We start from the raw sequence: 17,678 nt of genomic DNA on the forward strand, positions 1-17,678 counted from the left end.
ATATAACATCTATGGACTAAGGAGCAAACAAGACTCAAAGGACAAAACAAACCTCTAAAGTGGTGGGGGTTGAGTACAACTCTCAAAACAAATTTCAAACTTTTATTCTTCTTCTTTTCATCACTTTTTCAATACTTTTCTCTTTATTTTTTTCTTTTTTTTTTTACATCATTTTTTTTTTTTTTTACAAATCAACCAACAAACTTATTCAATGAATCAAGACCCCCACACTTAGGCAAAATTATCAAGAGGATTACTTACAAAACAAGCTCCAATAAAGATCTCTTCTAAGAAAAAGAACAAATGCTCTATTCTCTCAAGGGTGGAGGAAAATATTTTTGGCTAAAGGTTGAAGGTTAAAAGATTAGGGTTAACACAAGGAAAAACAACCACAAAGAGTGGACAAGTGCTTAGCACTTATTAAACAAACAAAAGGCTCAACAGGGACAACGAATGATAAAAACATATGTAAGGGTAGGTTTAAAGGCTTGGGCTAAACAAAAATGGCCTAAATCATTTCAAAGCATGCAAATCTTGGGCTTCACTTGGGGAGTAATTAGGCAAGTTCTAGCAAAACCAACAAGAAAGGATTGGTCTTTAAAGCTAGATGATGCACTATGGGCCCTAAGGACCGCATTCAAGACTCCTATTGGTGTTTCTCCGTTTAAACTTGTGTTCGGGAAGTCATGTCATTTGCCGGTTGAGTATGAACACAAGGCATATTGGGCGGTTTCAAGATTGAATTTGGATGAGGACTCGGCAAGAGAAAAGAGGTTGTTACAATTGAATGAGCTTGAAGAGTTCCGGATGGATGCCTATGAAAATGCAAGGATCTACAAGGAAACGACCAAGTACTTTCATGATAAGAGAATTTTGAGAAGGAACTTTGAACCGGGGGACCAAGTGTTACTCTACAATTCAAGGCTCAAGTTGTTTCCCGGTAAACTCAAGTCAAGATGGTCGGGCCCTTTCCGAGTAGTGGAACATTACCCATCGGGCGCCGTTTCAATTGTGGCTAAGTCGGGAGATCCTTTTATGGTCAATGGGCAAAGGTTGAAGCTCTTTAATGAGCCAGAATTCAAAGAAAAGGAGGCCAATGCGGTTTGGGATCTTTTCTATCCCTCATACACTTGAACACCAAAGGTCAAGTCGAGCTAGCGACGTTAAACGTAGCGCTTCATGGGAGGCACCCCATGTTATCTTTTAAATTCTTGCATTTTTCTTTATCGCAATCTTACTTTATTTTCCTTATATGTTTTTTTTTATGTGTTTTAACTAGAGTTAGAAGTGTGTCTCTTGTGTTTTTGTGAGTCCATTAATCCTTTATTGTGTCAATTTTGCTTGCATATCTGGGATGGATTCATTGGTTTTAAGTGGATTTAGTTGAGTAATTGTGTGAGCATTAATCTTAATTGTTTAGGAAGGTGTTGGGAATGGTTTAAGTTTGCATGGTGATATTTTGGTTAAGTTTTTATCTTTTAGAGCCTTAGTTGTTGAGTGAATTGCATGCTATTAAATTTTGAGCTTGTTGGTACTGCCACTGGTACGCCCATCCCATGGGGCGTACGTTTTTTTTCTCCCAAAACCAGCGCTCACTGGAAGGCCACAAAAAAAAAATCGTACTGCCACTCGTACGCCCATCCCTGAGACCATCCTTGTCTATAGCTTTGAAGCAGGTAGCGTACTGCCACTGGTACGCCCATCCCACAGGGCGTACAATACTTCTGCCCAAAACCAGTGCTCACTGGAAAGGCACCCAAAAATGGTACTGCTACTCGTACGCCCATCCCTGAGGCCATCCGTATCTATAAAGTTGAAGCAGGTAGCGGACGGGCTGGCGTACGGCCATCCCTTGGCCAGTACGTATTCTCTATAAAAAAAAAAAAATCAAATTTTTTTTTTCTGCAGCAGCTTTTATTTCCTTTTCCATGCTTCTTCTTCCCTTTCCCGTGACCCCACTTCCCTGCCATTTCCCTTACAAAATCTCTCTTTATTCCCTGAATCTTCCCCCTTCCCTAAGATTCTCTCTTTCTTTCTTTTCTCCCTTCTTTCACGCCACACACACTCACATTTTCTCTCCATCTTTCCCAGTTCAACCAGTGTGAAACCTGAGCTGTTATCCCCTCATTTCATTTTCTTTGCCTTTCTTTTTAAGTATTCAAGGTATTTTTCTCCTTTTTCTTCTTAAAGTTTTTTGTGTTTGTGCTTAGATATAGACTTGATATTCTTAACTAGTATGCTTTAGACTATTTAGTTTATGCAAATGTGTGTTTTAATCTTTGTTGTTTTTCACTCTTTTTATGCTTGCTACTCATGTTTAGAAAATCTCCATTGTTCTTATGTGTTTCCTGTGATTTTTTTTTGTTTGGTTTTAAGCTTTCTTTCTTCTCTAAAAACCAAAAAAAAAAAAAAAAAAAAAAAAAAAAAAAAAAAAGCAGAATAATCTGCCAGTGACGTACTGCCTCAGGGATGGCCATCCTGAGGCAGTATCTCACTGGTAAGTTTTTACTAGTTTACTAAAAAAAATTAAAAAAAAAAAGGCTTTATTTCATTTTCTTTGTTCTTTTCTTTTCCTAACCAGTTTACTCTTACAAAAAAAAAAATCTTATTATTATTATTATTATTATTATTATTATTATTATTATTATTATTATTATTATTTTTCTTTCTTTCTTTCTTTTGCTTTTTCATATGTATATATTGCATATTTACTTCATATTTGAGCACTCAATCCCAAGAATTGGTTGATTTTAGTTCCCTTATCCCATTAATTGTGTTATTTTCTTGAAAGATAAAGAGAACTAAACAGGTGGTAAGGCGTGATGCTCCAAAAGCCTCACCTAACTTTGGAACAGACAAGCTCCATTTCAAAGAGCCAAATTATGAAGCTAGATATATCCAATTCAAGCAGAAACCCATTGCTACAGTGGCAACAATTGACTTGAAGACACTTAAACCTTTTGGATTGGATGCACTGATTGATGAGTTGGTCACAACCCCGGAGTGGAGATACTTGTTGTTTGATTTTCAAGAGAAGACACACATTGACATGTTGCACGAAGCGTTGGTCACAATGCAGGTGTTCCCATTCACTTTCACAACTGCCCGGGCAATAACCTTTAAGCTGGGCAACACAAGGTTTGATTTTTCTTTGGATGATCTGAGCCGATGTATGTGTTTTGATGCCTTACAAGATTTAACTGAATCCCAAAAGGATGCACGGCACCTTGAAGTCCCTAATGAAGACGAATTCTGGCAAGAAATAGTTGAAGGGGCTGTGGCACTGGAGTACTCCCGGAATTCCAATGTTACATTCAAAAGAAGGGAGTACAAAGTTTTGCATTATATTGTTGCTCATTGCATTTGTGCTAGGTATGGCACAACGAACCGGGTTTCTCGACCTGATCTTCTTTGCCTTTATGGCATCATTAAGAAGGAACCGGTTCATATGGGTTATCTCCTTGGGATGCTATTTCACAGCCAGCACCTTCCAAATGTGCATACTCTTTATATCGGGCCATTCTTGACTAGATTGGTGAAGGGTAGTGGAAAAACAGTGAATATCTCAGGGCCATCATCCGATGGAGTGCATCAAATCACCGATCGCAACATGATCAACATTATGAGAGCTGAGTCAAACAAGAAAGAGGGAAAGACGCCACTGAGCCTCCTCCTCTTCGGGAACCGGCTGTTTGCCTCGACTGCTTTCGGCAACGGCGACGGGTTCCTCATCCTCTCGACTGCCCGGCCTCCGCCTCCACTGGTTAGGAGGCGGGGTTCCTTGCTGGATGATGCCCTCCATGATCTTCTTCAGGTAGAAGCACTCCTCCGTACTGTGGGTATAAGATTTATGATAACGACAATACTTAGCGTTCTTACCCATCTCTTCGTTTGTCGCGCGATCGTCGGTCGGCGGAGGCGGAGGCGGGGCAACCGCTTGTACCTCGTGTACCGGACGCTCGGGAATCGGCCGATAGGCGTGGACCACTGGTCGGTCGTACGGCCGTCTAACTTCGGGTCGCCGAGCCACGTCCGGGCGCCTTTCTTTGGCTTCCGCTCGCGTTCTCTTTCCGCTGGCAGATCCGCCGACTTCGCGCTGTCGCTTGTGCTTCATAGCCTGCTCCGTATTGGCCCTCTTGTTGGCCATATGAATGGCTTCTGCGTAGGTGGCCGGCCGATTGTCCCTCAGGTCTCGGTACAGCTGGCCGGACCGCAGCGACTCGATGAAGAAGGTGAGCGCCGTCTGGTCCTCGACCTCTTCTATGGACTGGATTTCTTTCTGCCAGTGGGCCAGATAGGTTTTCAAAGATTCGCCTTCGTCTTGACGGATGTCACCCAAGTGAGTTAGGTCCTTTGTGGCTTAATATTAGCGGCGTAATGGCTCATGAAGCGGTCTGCCAGCTCTTCAAAGTTGTGAATCGACCCTGAGGGCTGCGCCACCAGCCACCTTTGTGCTGACCCTTTCAACGTGGGTAAGAAAGCACGACACATGACCGGGTCTCGTACCCCCAAAACCTGCATCTTGGCCTGATAGCTCAGCAAATGCTCGCGGGGATCGCCGGTTCCATCGAACGTGGCTTGTTCCGGGAACTTGAAGTCACTCGGTATCTTAAAAGTCATAACCTCGTCTGAGAAGGGTAAGGCGGTCAGCAACGTACGTCCTGGGGATTTGGCTTTTCCCTCCATCCGTTCTTTCAAATTTCGCACCTCCTGTACTAGGTTAGCCACTTCGACCCTCTCCCGGGTGCGATTTCCCGTGGATTCCGTGCTTTTGCCGACTTCAGACTCAGCCGGTTGGACGGGGTTGCGAGGAGGTTGCTCCACGCGACGAGTCTCAGTCCTGGCTCTTTTGGTTCGGCTCTTCTCTCGTGCAGCTTGTCGGTCGCGGGCGGCTAACGGGGCACGACTGAGCTCCTTCCGGCCTAATCGTTCCCTTGCCGACCGACGCCCAACGCTGGGACCTAGCCGGGAATGAACGGATTGTACCGGTTGGCTTTCAGCCCGTCGGCTCAATTGCCGGTTGTCGGGCCTCTGAGGCGGTTGCAACTCGCGTTGCGGCTGGCGAGTGATGGACTGTTCTCTCACTCCGAGGCTCGCTTGGGCGCAGGCGCGCCCGATTGCGCGTAACTGCTCCGGGGTGAGCAGCACCTGAGGTAATTGCGGGTTTATCTGCGGCATCGGCGGCGGTGTCGTCTCGTTTTCTTGGCTCCGAGCATTTCTCCTATTCAGCTGGCTTCTCAGGTCGGCCTCCCGTCCGTTGTCGTGACGGCTCGACTGTTCCTCGCTTCCCGCCATGTCTGGAGTTTTCCTGATTCGACTGTTGTTCCTCGGACTCGCCTCACTCAAGAGGACACGTGACTCTTCGTTTCGATCCCCACAGACGGCGCCAGTGATGGATTTAGGGTTTTCGGGCCCAAGGAGGTCCAACACAACCTTTGGTCGGTGGATACACCTCTCAATAATATATATGTCTAACTCAGAGATAATGTTAGTGCTCGGAAATTCTTTGTTATTCTCCCCTCTTCCGGGTGTCCGAAAGATGTGTCCCCCCCTTTACAAAAATGGAGGAGCCTTTATATAGTGGCTCCTCTTCTGCCGACTTGAAGGCCCTTAATGGCCGACTTCAAGGCTAATCAAGATATGGAGCCGTTGGACGCTATTACTCGGTCGACCAACGGCTCTCCTAGGCTTGTAACAGCCCGATCGGGTCCTGTCTTCAATGCTTCAACGGCTCTCTTTTAAAGGAACCCCTTTAATGCCCTCAACGGCTCCTCGAGCCGGGTCCTTTCCTGGGCTTGGGCCTTGGCCGACTCCTGGACTCGACCTGACTGCTCTTTGGGCTCCTCTCGATGCTGGCCCACTTCTATTTTCTTTGGACCCACATCTCTTGGGCTGGGGTCCTTACCCCATCACATAATAAACTCTATCAAGAATATGATAAAATGAATTATATTACTTGAATCTAATAGGATAATAGATAATATTAGAGATAATAATGGACTCAAGTGTGAGAGTCCTAGTAGCCTTCTACTTCTAACTTATATTATCTGTATCAGTTATCATTCCTGATTATCGAATACAAATTACATTACATTCATCTGGTATCAATCACTTTGTTACGATTCTGATTGCTTCCGTTCGCCCCACACTGTCCGATGAGTCCTCCGAATGTACGGTTTCTACCGGACCCTCTGCCTCTCCGGTGGTGGCGCCTCCCACTCTCTCGTCGGCGTACCACTTCGTCTCCATCAAACTATCCTCTAAAAACTACTTGTTTTGGCGTACTCAGATGGTGCTCTTTCTCCGCGGACAAGGGCTGCTCTGGTTTGTTGATGGCTCGCATGAGTGTCCGGCGGTGGTGACCTCCACCTCCGACGGAGTTATCTCGGTGGATAACTCGGCTGTTCTGGTTTGGGAGCAGTAGGATCAAGCCATTTTGTCGATGCTTGTTGCATCATTGTTGGAGGAAGTGATGTACCTGGCAGTGGGGCACTCTACTTCGCGTCAAGTCTGGCAGGCCATCGAAGGTGCCTTTGGTTCTTCCACTCGTGCCCAGGCGTTAGGCCTTCTCAGTCAGTTGCAGGGGTTACTGATAAGTGCATAATTGTTCATATTTATACCCATGTCTACCACATATTTAGCCTTTTTTTTCTTATGAAGTGTCACAATGTTGTTCAAAATGATCTTTATTTTGTTCATTTGATCTATTATGCACAATTCATTATCTTTGAGTAGAAATGAAGGATTTTAGATCATGTTGGATGCATTTGGAGTCAAGGGGAGCCAATGTGAAGCTAAGGAGATGGATGCAACACTTCCAAAGGAGCCAAAGAGTGATGTTTTCAATGGTGTTGATCATATGGACAAATTAAACCAAAGGCAAAAGTGGAACAAGTGTCAACAAGTTGAAATTCTCGCATGGTTTGGCCACTGTTCTGTTTTCGGGGCATATCTCGGTCTAGAAATATCCAATTTATGTGATTCTTGTCCCATTGGAAAGAAGACTCAAAGAGCTACAACTCATATTCAGAAATCAAAGCCTAAAAAGGAAGCCACAGGGGTCTAAATTATCCTTGAAGTTGAAGTTCCAAACTTACAATTCAAAACTGACCACTGTTTTGTTTTTGGACCATATCTCAGCCTAGGAATGTCCAAATGAAGTGATTATTGCGCCATTGGAAAGATAACTTGAAGGGCTACAACTTTGATTCAAGCACCAAATGCTAATTCAAACGTTTGGGGGTGAAAAATAACCTAGAAGACAGACTCAGTGCACAGGCAGTGCACACTGCCTTGTGGCCACGGGTCTGGCCACGGCCGTGGCCACTGGGCAGTATACACTGCCTTTCTGGCTACAGGTGTGGCCAAGGGCGTGGCCACACCCGTGGCCAGGCCTCTGCAACATTTCTCAGCTCGTTTTTGCTTGTTTAAAAGGGGATTTTTGACCCCAAAAACACATCTTTCACTTCCTTTCATTTCTTTTCATTTCCTTAGCTTAGATTAGCCTAGTATTTCATCTCTAACTCATCTACAAAGCTTGTAATCATGGATTGGAGTGGGATTCAACCACAAAATCTTCATCTTCAATAGAGAAGTTTCTTACTCTTCTTTTTAAGTTTTTGTGCAATGTTTATGATATTTTCTTGTGTTTTGTTGTTATTTATGCTTATGAAGTGTGAGTAGTTCATTTTTGGGCTTGGATTAGGGTGATATTGCCAACCTAGATGCTAAATAGGTGATTATTGCATAAGGGGGAAGAACCCTAACCTAGGGTTCATTTGTTTGAGTTGGTTTTATGTTGAATCTTGCTAATGTTTGGTACGTAACTCTTATTAGCTTGTTTTTGGATAGTTCTTCTCCACAATGAAAGTTGGGGGAAGAACTTAAGCCTCACCTTTCTCAAATCCCATTTTCCTTCTATGAAAATAGGGAAGAATTGGGGGCCTAAATTCTTTGTGTGCTTGATGGACTTGGAATTGATTCACCACGAAAGTGGGGTAATTCCTTGTTCTAATCCTTGTTTATTAATCATGAGAATGGTTCGTAGACTAGGATACCTACGTGCATTCCGGCTTGATTCCTTGGTTACTTGTTCTCCCTAATCCCTGAGGTTGTTAAAGCATCTAGATGATAATGCTCCCTAGCTTGAGTCCTATTTCTTTATTTTGTGTTTATCTTTGTGTATATGTGTTAGTCTTATCATTTCCTTAAACTTGTAGTTTGCTTAGCTTCTTGTTGATTTCCTTATGCTAGTGCCTAGTTTATTGTGATTGCATATTGCGTGCCATATCCCCCAATCCCCTGAGGACGATATAACACACCCGAGCTCACATCTCATTTTTGCTACAATCAGTTACGCCAAAGAGACAACACACCTGCGGATTTCTTGGGTCATGCGAAGGTGATTGTGGAAGAGCTTGCCATGGCCGGCCGCCCGGTTTCGCTCGATGAGCAGAATTTGTATGTTTTCCGGGGCTTGCGGCCGGAATTCCGGGCTATGGCATCTTCTCTCGTCACCTTGGGTAATTCGGTCACCATCTCTCAATTATCTGATTTTTTGTTGGCTCAACAATTCATCTGCAATGATGATTTCTCCCCGGCTATGGAGTCCCAGCCGGTGGCTATGGTGTCGCAGCAAGGTGGTGGCCGCCAGTCAGGTTCTGGTGGTTCTGGACGTGGTGGTCGCGAAGGTGTCCGTGGTGGTGGACGTTGGTCTCGTGCTGGCGGTCGTGGACCCCGGTGTCAGATCTGCCGTAGCCACGGCCACACTACCGCGTTTTGCTTCCGGCGGTACTTCGAGCAGCCGCCACAGGCGCATGTTGCCGCGACTGCTGATGGCGGAGAGGTGGCATCGTCGGCGTCGTCCGTGTCGTGGTACCCCGACACCGATGCCACTCATCACGCTGCTCCTTCGGAGGTTGGACTGACGGAGACGGAGCCCTACCATGGTTCGGATACGCTACGTGTCGGTAGCGGTGAAGATTTGTATATTACCCGTATCGGTCATGCCCGTGTTCCGTCTCCTGTTTCTAATTCTCTTAAATTGTCTAGTGTGTTCATTGTTCCTGGTTTATCCAATCATTTAATTCCTGTTCAAAAGTTTGCTCATGACAATCGTGCTTACTTTGAGTTTTTTCCATCTTATTTTGTGATTAAACCATTAAGAACATCGCTACCAACACCGTTCTGCTTAGGGGGCCGAGTTCTGGGGGGTTGTACTCGTTGCGGCTTCCTATGTCCTCATCCGCGGCGTTCTTTTATGCTCGGGCTCCATCTAGTGTGTGGCACAGTCGTTTGGGGCATCCCCATTTTCGTGTGTTGAATAAAGTATTGCAGCATTGTCTTGTTAGTAAATTTGATGTTAGTTCGTCCACTATATGTTCATCGTGTCAGTTAGGGAAATTATCCCGTTTTCCCTTACCCCGTATTAATCTGCTAGTCAGGCTGTATTGGACTTGATTTATACGGACATTTGGGGTCATGCCCCTGTATTATCTATTTCGGGTTATTGTTATTTCGTTTTGTTTGTTGACGATTTTTCCCGTTTTTGTTGGTTGTTTCCTTTACGGCTTAAATATGATCTGTATGCTGTTTTCAATACTTTTCGCATGATGGTTGAGCGGCTGTTTTCCCGCAAAATTAAGGTCGTTTAGTCTGACTTGGGGGCTGAGTATCGTAAATTGTCGTCTGTTTTCTCGTCCCTCAGTATAGTTCATCGCCAGTCATGTGCGTATACACACGGGCAGAATGGCCGTGTTGAGCGTTGTCATTGGCATGTGGTCAAGACTGGTCTTGCCCTATTGGCTCAGGGGTCAGTTCCTTTGAAATATTGGGGCTTTGCCTTTGAGTCGGCCGTGTTTTTGATTAATCGTCTGCCCTCGTCTGTTTTACAAATGCGTAGTCCGTGCTATACACTGTTTCAATCTGAGCCTTCTATTTCCTATCTTAAAGTGTTTGGGTGTTTGTGTTACCTTTATCTCCGGCCATACAATAAGCACAAATTTGTTTTTCGGTCGTCTCCTTGTGTTTTCTTGGGATACCCGTCTTCGTTTCGTGGGTATCGGTGCGTGGACCTTGATACGGGTAAATTGTTTACATGCCGACATGTTCAGTTTGATGAGGGTGTGTTTCCCTTTGCTAAATCCTTTGTGCATGACTGTTCCCAGGATTGCTGTGTTGGTGACCCGTGGGGTGTTAGTCCGATTGTTGTGCTGTCACCCGCTGGGTTGCCTGAACCGCGTACGAGTGCTATACTACCGGCTGGTCACGGTGTTGTTACGAGTAAGCCCAAGCGCCGAGCCAGGGCGGTGCCGTCGCCCCGCTCTCATTTTATGCTTTTGCGGCACATGGAGCATACTAAGCCTCTTCAGGCTATGGTGGCTAGCTCGGGTGATCCTTCGTGCTATTCCCAGGCCGTCTTACATCCGGAGTGGCGTGTTGCGATGGATGAGCAGTTCAATGCGCTCCTCCATAATCACACTTGGCAACTGGTTCCGGCTACGTCCGACATGAATGTCGTGGGGTGCAAATGGGTGTACCGGACCAAGCGTAAGGCTGACGGTTCAGTTGAGCGGTATAAGGTGCGGTTGGTTGCCAAAGGCTTTAATCAGGTTGTCGGGGAGGATTTCTTTGACACTTTCAGCCCGGTGGTCAAGCCTACTACAGTTCGTCTCCTTTTGTCTTATGTTTTGTCTCGTGGTTGGACTCTTCGGCAACTGGATGTGCATAACGCCTTCTTTAATGGGCGTTTGGCTGAATCTGTGTTTATGAAGCAGCCTCCAGGCTATGTTGATCCGGCTTTTCTGGAACATGTGTGTCATTTGCAACGGTCTCTTTATGGTCTGAAGCAGGCTCCGCGGGCTTGGTTCAGGCGTCTGCATGATTATCTGCTCTCAGTTGGGTTTAAGTCGTCCAAGACCGACGTTTCTTTATTTTATTATACTCTTGCGAGGGCACAGGTTTTCTTGCTTGTATACGTTGACGACATCCTTTTGATGGGTGGCGATTCGGTTTTGGTTGATTCGCTATTAAGGCAGCTTGCTACAGCCTTTAAGATTCGTGATCTGGGTTCCCCGAACTTCTTTCTCGGGATACAGTTGGTTCCTATTGATGGTGGTTTTGTGTTGTCTCAGCGCCGTTATATGTCTGATATTTTGACTCGGGTTGGTATGGTGGACTATAAGCCCCTTGCTACTCCTCTGTCGGTTTCCCAGTCGTCTGAGATGTATACTGAGCCTTTTGCAAGTCCCACACAGTATCGGAGTCTGGCGGGTGCGTTGCAGTACTTGACCGTCACTCGACCGGATTTGTCATATGGTGTCAATCAGCTCTGTCAGCATATGCAGTCTCCCACAGTTTCTGACTGGGTTATGTTGAAGCGTGTTCATTCTTCGTTATGCCAAGGGCACATTGGATTTTGGTTTGCGTCTTCGGCCTTCGTCTCACTCTACTTTGCATGCGTACTTAGACTCGGATTGGTCCGGGGATCCGGCAGAGCGAAAGTCTACCAGCGGGTTTGCTGTTTATCTTGGCCGCAACTTAGTTTCTTGGGTATGTCGCAAGCAGCGCACGGTCGCTCGGTCGTCGATTGAGGCTGAGTATAAGGGCTTAGCTGTGATGTGGCTGCAGAGGTTACATGGATTGTGTCCTTGTTGACTGAGATTGGCTTACCGGTTTCTTCACCACCGACCCTCTGGTGTGATAATCTTGGGGTTATGTACATGTGCGCCAATCCTGTTTTCCATGCGCGTACGAAGCATGTGGAGGTCGATTACCATTTCGTCCGTGACAAGGTGTCTTCTGGTGCCTTCAAGGTTCATTATGTTTCTACTCAGGAGCAAGTTGCTCACATTTTTACTAAACCGCTCGCTGCTAAACGGTTCGGGGTTCTTCGTGACAACCTTAATGTTATTTCTTTGCCACCTTAAGCTTGAGGGGGTGTAATAGGATAATAGATAATATTAGAGATAATAATGGACTCGAGTGTGAGAGTCCTAGTAGCCTTCTACTTCTAACTTATATTATCTGTATCAGTTATCATTCTTGATTATCGAATACAAAATTACGTTACATTCATCGAATCAAACTTCTAGGAGAAGGTTGGAGAGAATTAGTGGTAAGGTAAGAAAATTCTTTCGATTACATAATACATTCATTCTTCCAAAGGCTGAACCCCAACCCTAAGGGCCCCCCACACCCCGACCCGACAGAGCATTTGTAGGTCTTCTGACTTGAGAATCCTAATCAAAGAGTGGAGATGATCTATTGGTTGCTTCACTTTGAATTTTCAACAATAAATCTTGCTTCAAGAGTAGCAATATTCCCAAAGCAAGAAGGTACTTCCTTGAGTATGATACATCTTCGTAAAATTAGTCTCTTAAGGCAGGGAAAAGAACTAGTTAAGGCCCTCTAGTATACAATGGAGCAATAATACTGTGTAGTTTCAAATAGTTTGGTTGGCGTGGCCGTGCACTCTTGAACTGCCTAGTCCGGTTGGACCACTTATATCACTTCATAAAATCCAAAATAAATACCCCTTTGACTCCTAATTATTACTCCACTTAATTACCCACAAAGCAGAGTAGCCGTTGTCCTCTTTGTAACCCCATCACTAGGGCTGTGCGTCGGACAGGTTTGGGACGGATCGGATATGAGAACCGGGAAATCGTTCGAATATCGGATTACATAGATTATTCCCCTATCCGTTTATTTTTTTGGGTTCAACTCATCGGATATTTCATAATCGAATTACGGACGATTGTGTTCGGATTTCGAATTAATTCGGATTGGAATAAAAAATAATAAAAAATACAGATTAACTAATGAAGTACTAAATAACTAAATAAGTTTCCTCCCAACAAAAAAAAAATAACTAAATAAGTAAATCAATAAAAAGTGGTTTAAGTAAAGTTAAGTAGTAACTAGTTACTTGTCAAAAAAAAAAAGTAGTAACTAGTTAACTACGGACGATTTTGTTCGGATTTCGGATTACGGACGATTTTGTTCGGATTTCGGATTAATTCGGATTGGAATAAAAAATAATAAAAAATACAGATTAACTAATGAAATACTAAATAACTTAATAAGTTTCCTCCAAAAAAAAAAAAAAACTAAATAAGTAAATTAAAAAAAAAAAACTGGTTTAAGTAAAGTTAAGTAGTAACTAGTTAACTACTATGTAGTTAACAACGTAACTTACAACTTAGAAATCAAAACTTAAAAGCTAGCACTAAGCCACTAACAGAGTAACAGCTTACAAGTTACAACTGATCGACTGAAAATACTACAAAAAATTAATTACATTGAACAAATTTACAAAAAAAATAGTTGAGCACTAGCAGTTAAGTAATCATTGTTGAATATTTCATATGGATGTTGGTTCATTAATATTAATATATTGTTTCATATATCTGTCGTGCAGGTAATTATGTTGTTGAATATTTCATATGGATGTTGGTTCATTAATATTAATATTAATATTTTTTCCACATCTTTGTCACTATATTATGAGCCGGCTAAGCTATTGCATGTCGATCTCAACATTTGATCAAGAAGAGTGATTTTATTGGCGTTGTTTTACATTAGAATTTTTTTTTTTAAAATTACTTGTGAAGTACCTTAAAACATCCTTAAAAATGGGATAAAAAATCACTCATTTTTGCTACAATCAACGTCACATGTGAATGCAATTTTATCCCTTTTGAGAATAAAGAGTGTAACACACGATTATATCCCATGACAAAAAAAAAAAAAAAAAGTATTATGTATCTTAATTAATCGTATTATACCACAAGAAAAACTAATTATATCCAATCAATAAGTGTTAATTTTGAGTCATCAGAAAGTAGCAACACCATTTCAATGAACAGTTTCATATGTCTTATATATGTTACATTGTTGAATATTTCATATAGATCGGATGTTGGTTCATTAATATTAATATATTGGTTCACAAACTAACTCCTCTGTAATTTGTGTTAAGCTGGACAAACACACGAAAATGAGTTATGACTAGTTGTTAGGGTCTTCAAGACGAAAGAAGACACAAGGCATGATGAACAACAACGAAAGTCAAGTAGGAGTTGTCAACTATCACGAAAGGACAGTTTTGTTAAAGACGATTCTTACCAAGCATTACTTCTTTTCAACAACGAGAAGAATGTTCTATCTGTCTGATTTGACAACATCCTAGGACAATAAGGACCTCATCTTATGGGACACACTAATCAATGAGCATTAAATGAAGGTGTACCATCTCCTGGAGCTAAAGGACAAAACCCTAATGCTTTCCATACCTTCAACGGATACATGGTACAACCTCATTAATGGAGCATTTAATGCATGAAGCTCTTCGGTCCTTGCCCACTGGTTAAAAGGTTCAAAAATCTCATCTCCCTCCAACGGATGAATTTTCATCACCTATATAAACCCACCTTCATCGACTAAGAAGGTGCTGGTTCCTTTCACTCGACTCATTTACTTGCAAAAGCTCTTGAACGCTCTCAAATCTCTAAAAGCTTTTGTGAACCAGTGTTAAGGTGTTAAGTTACTTGAAGAAGGTTATTGATCATTTTCTTACACCTTAAAGAAGTCTTGCCATTTGTTCGAAGCAATCATCTCTCACAGTCAAGACTTCATCACGTTGGAGAAATCAAGAAATCATTTTCTACCAACCTCAACTCTGAAGAAGAAGTTGATAGAGGCGGAGTAAACTCGAGGAGTTGAAAAACCTACGAAGGCTGTCCGGCTTAGTGATCAAGGAGGTCTTTGTGTAATTGTACTAAAGAGTGATAGTGCAATCCTTCCATCAGTTGAGGAAGAAGAGTGGAGTAGGCAACGTTAGCCGAACCACTATAAAATCTCTTTCCTCTCTATCTCTTTACTTACGCATTTCCTTTCTGCATTCATATCATCCTCATTATCACCTTTACCGAAAGCTTTCCTCATATCGTAAACTCGTGCAAAGCAAATAAACGAATCTGACTTTTCCGCTACGCCAAAACACCGAAAGGTGATTTTTAGGGCATTTCACGAAAAGAGTCTATTCACCCCCCCCCCCCTCCCCCCCCCCCCCCCTCTAGACTCTCGCTACACTCTATCGGGACCAACAAAATATATCTAGAATTAATTTGCTCGACAAAAGTATATATTTAATTTGAAAGTCTTTCAACTTTTGCAAGCTTTCAAGACTTTTATACATGAAGTAGTAACATAACGTCACATGTGAATGCAATTCTATCCCTTTTGGGAATAAAGAGTATAACCAACGATAATATCCCATGACCAAAAAAAAAGTATTATTTATCTTAATTAATCGTATTATACCACAAGAAAAACTAATTATATCCAATCAATAAGTGTTAATTTTGGATCATCAGAAAGTAGCAACACCATTTCAATGAACAGTTTCATATGTCTTATATATGTTACATTCTTGAATATTTCATATAGATCGGATCTTGGTTCATTAATATTAATATATTATTTCATATATATGTCATGCATCTAATTATGTTGTTGAATATTTCATATGGATGTTGGTTCATTAATATTAATATTTTTTCACGTCTTTTTCACTATATTATGAGCCGGCTAATAAGCTATTGCATGTTGATCTCAACATTTGATAAAAAAGTTTCACATTATATTTAAAAAAAAAAAAAAAAAAAAAAACATGTAGATCGAAGTACCTTAAAATTAAACATCCTTAAAAATGGGATAGAAAATTTTGACTATCAAATTTACATTTTACTTTATAAACTTTTTTTCCCCCTATTTTTGTTCTGTGGTTGTGAGGAAGTTTACCACAAGAAAAATGAGTGGTAATTAATGCCACCTTTCTAGGATTTAGTTATGGTGTAAAATGAATATATGTGAGTATAAATACTTTAGTATTAAATACATTCTTCAATCACTTAATAAACAGTGTTGTTCGATCAAACCTCTCCGAATAAGAAGAAAAGTTGAGGTTTGGTCGGTTCAATTCAAAAGGGTTGGACCCAAAATAGCGGTTCAACCCCCTATCAAAATAATAATTTATTTTTATATTTAGGAAAAAAAAATGGAGGGATTTAACAAAAATAATTGTTTGTTGTTGTTGGTGGTTTGTGTTGGCGCTATAATCCCCGCAACGGTTGGTCACATTGCTGAGTACGATGAGGTGTGGCGGAGGCGAGAAGCTGAAGCCATAGAACATGCCCAACAGGCTTATGAGCCCAATCCACATAACATTTCAGCATCCTTGATTCACGAAGTTCGAAGGACACTATCAGAAGCAGTAGCTGAGGCTGAGGCTGAGGCTGAGGATGTGACGAGGAACGACACAACTCGGCATCTTCTGGGTTCAAAAAAGTATCATGGGCCGTGTAATGCGACAAACCCGATCGATCGTTGCTGGCGATGCCACGCCGATTGGGCTACCAACCGGAAGAGGTTGGCTGATTGCGCCTTGGGGTTTGGGTACAAAACTAAAGGCGGCAAGTTGGGCAACTTCTACACCGTTACTGACAACGCCGATGATCCATCTAACCCCAAACCCGGAACCCTCCGACACGCGGTCATCCAAAAGAAACCCTTGTGGATAATCTTTTCACACGACATGGACATCAAGCTCCACCAGGAGTTGATCATGCAAGGTGATAAGACGATCGATGGGCGTGGGGCCCAAGTCCACATCAGCGATGGCGCCGGTATAACCATTCAGTTCGTGAAGAACGTGATCATCCACGGGATCCACATCCACCACATCTTCGAAGGTAACGGCGGCCTGATACGAGACGGCCTGGACCACTTTGGACTGCGAACCAAGAGCGACGGCGACGGCATCTCCATCTTTGGTTCTTCCAATGTTTGGATAGACCATGTGTCGATGAGGAACTGTTACGACGGGCTTATTGATGCGATCGAAGCATCCACGGCCATCACAATTTCGAATGGTCACTTCACGGATCATAATGATGTGATGCTGTTCGGTGCAAATGATTTGTCCACAAAAGACAAGATCATGCAAATCACGCTTGCATTCAACCACTTCGGGAAGAGATTGATTCAGAGGATGCCCAGATGTCGGTACGGATACATTCATGTGGTCAACAACGATTATACACACTGGAACATGTACGCCATTGGAGGGAGTTCTCACCCCACCATCATTTGTCAGGGAAACCGATTCATTGCTCCTCCAGACATACACAAAAAAGAGATAACTAAAAGAGTTAAGGGGACTCCGGAAGAATGGAAGACGTGGACATGGAGATCACAGGGAGATATATACATGGAGGGAGCTTTCTTTGTTCAGTCTGGGGATCCAAATTTCATGGACAAGCACCACAAATTGTACGATGGGGTAATGACATTCAAGGCTGAGGATGTGACTTGGCTTACTAGGTTCGCAGGGGCACTTAATTGCAGAGTAGGATCTCCCTGTTAGATTGCATTATTGCATTCTAGACCGGCCACCCATGCAATATTATTTTATTATTCACACTTCTCTTGGTGTTTCTGATGGACCGCCTAGCCTGGTTGGATCACTTAAACCCCTCATAAAATTTCCTTTTGACTCCCAACAATTACCTAATTATTACTCTACTTACCCACAAAGCAAAGTAGCCGTTGTCCTCTTTGTAAGCTCATCAGTCCAAACAAGTTATTAGGAAGTTTTGTAATTGTTTCGATCTTTA

The 17,678-nt window shown here is 42.9% G+C and overlaps 1 protein-coding gene across 1 annotated transcript; it reads left to right on the forward strand.

Annotated features, from left to right (window-relative positions):
• Positions 1–15,914: 15,914 nt before the first annotated feature.
• On the forward strand, positions 15,915–17,678 carry LOC109175595 (probable pectate lyase P59). Its single transcript, XM_019324882.1, has one exon. The coding sequence runs from the start codon at positions 16,061–16,063 to the stop codon at positions 17,426–17,428; it is 1,368 nt and encodes a 455-aa protein (XP_019180427.1). The 5' UTR covers positions 15,915–16,060; the 3' UTR covers positions 17,429–17,678.

Source organism: Ipomoea nil, unplaced genomic scaffold (assembly GCF_001879475.1).
Source record: "Ipomoea nil cultivar Tokyo-kokei standard unplaced genomic scaffold, Asagao_1.1 scaffold0688, whole genome shotgun sequence".
Classification (NCBI taxonomy): domain Eukaryota; kingdom Viridiplantae; phylum Streptophyta; class Magnoliopsida; order Solanales; family Convolvulaceae; genus Ipomoea; species Ipomoea nil.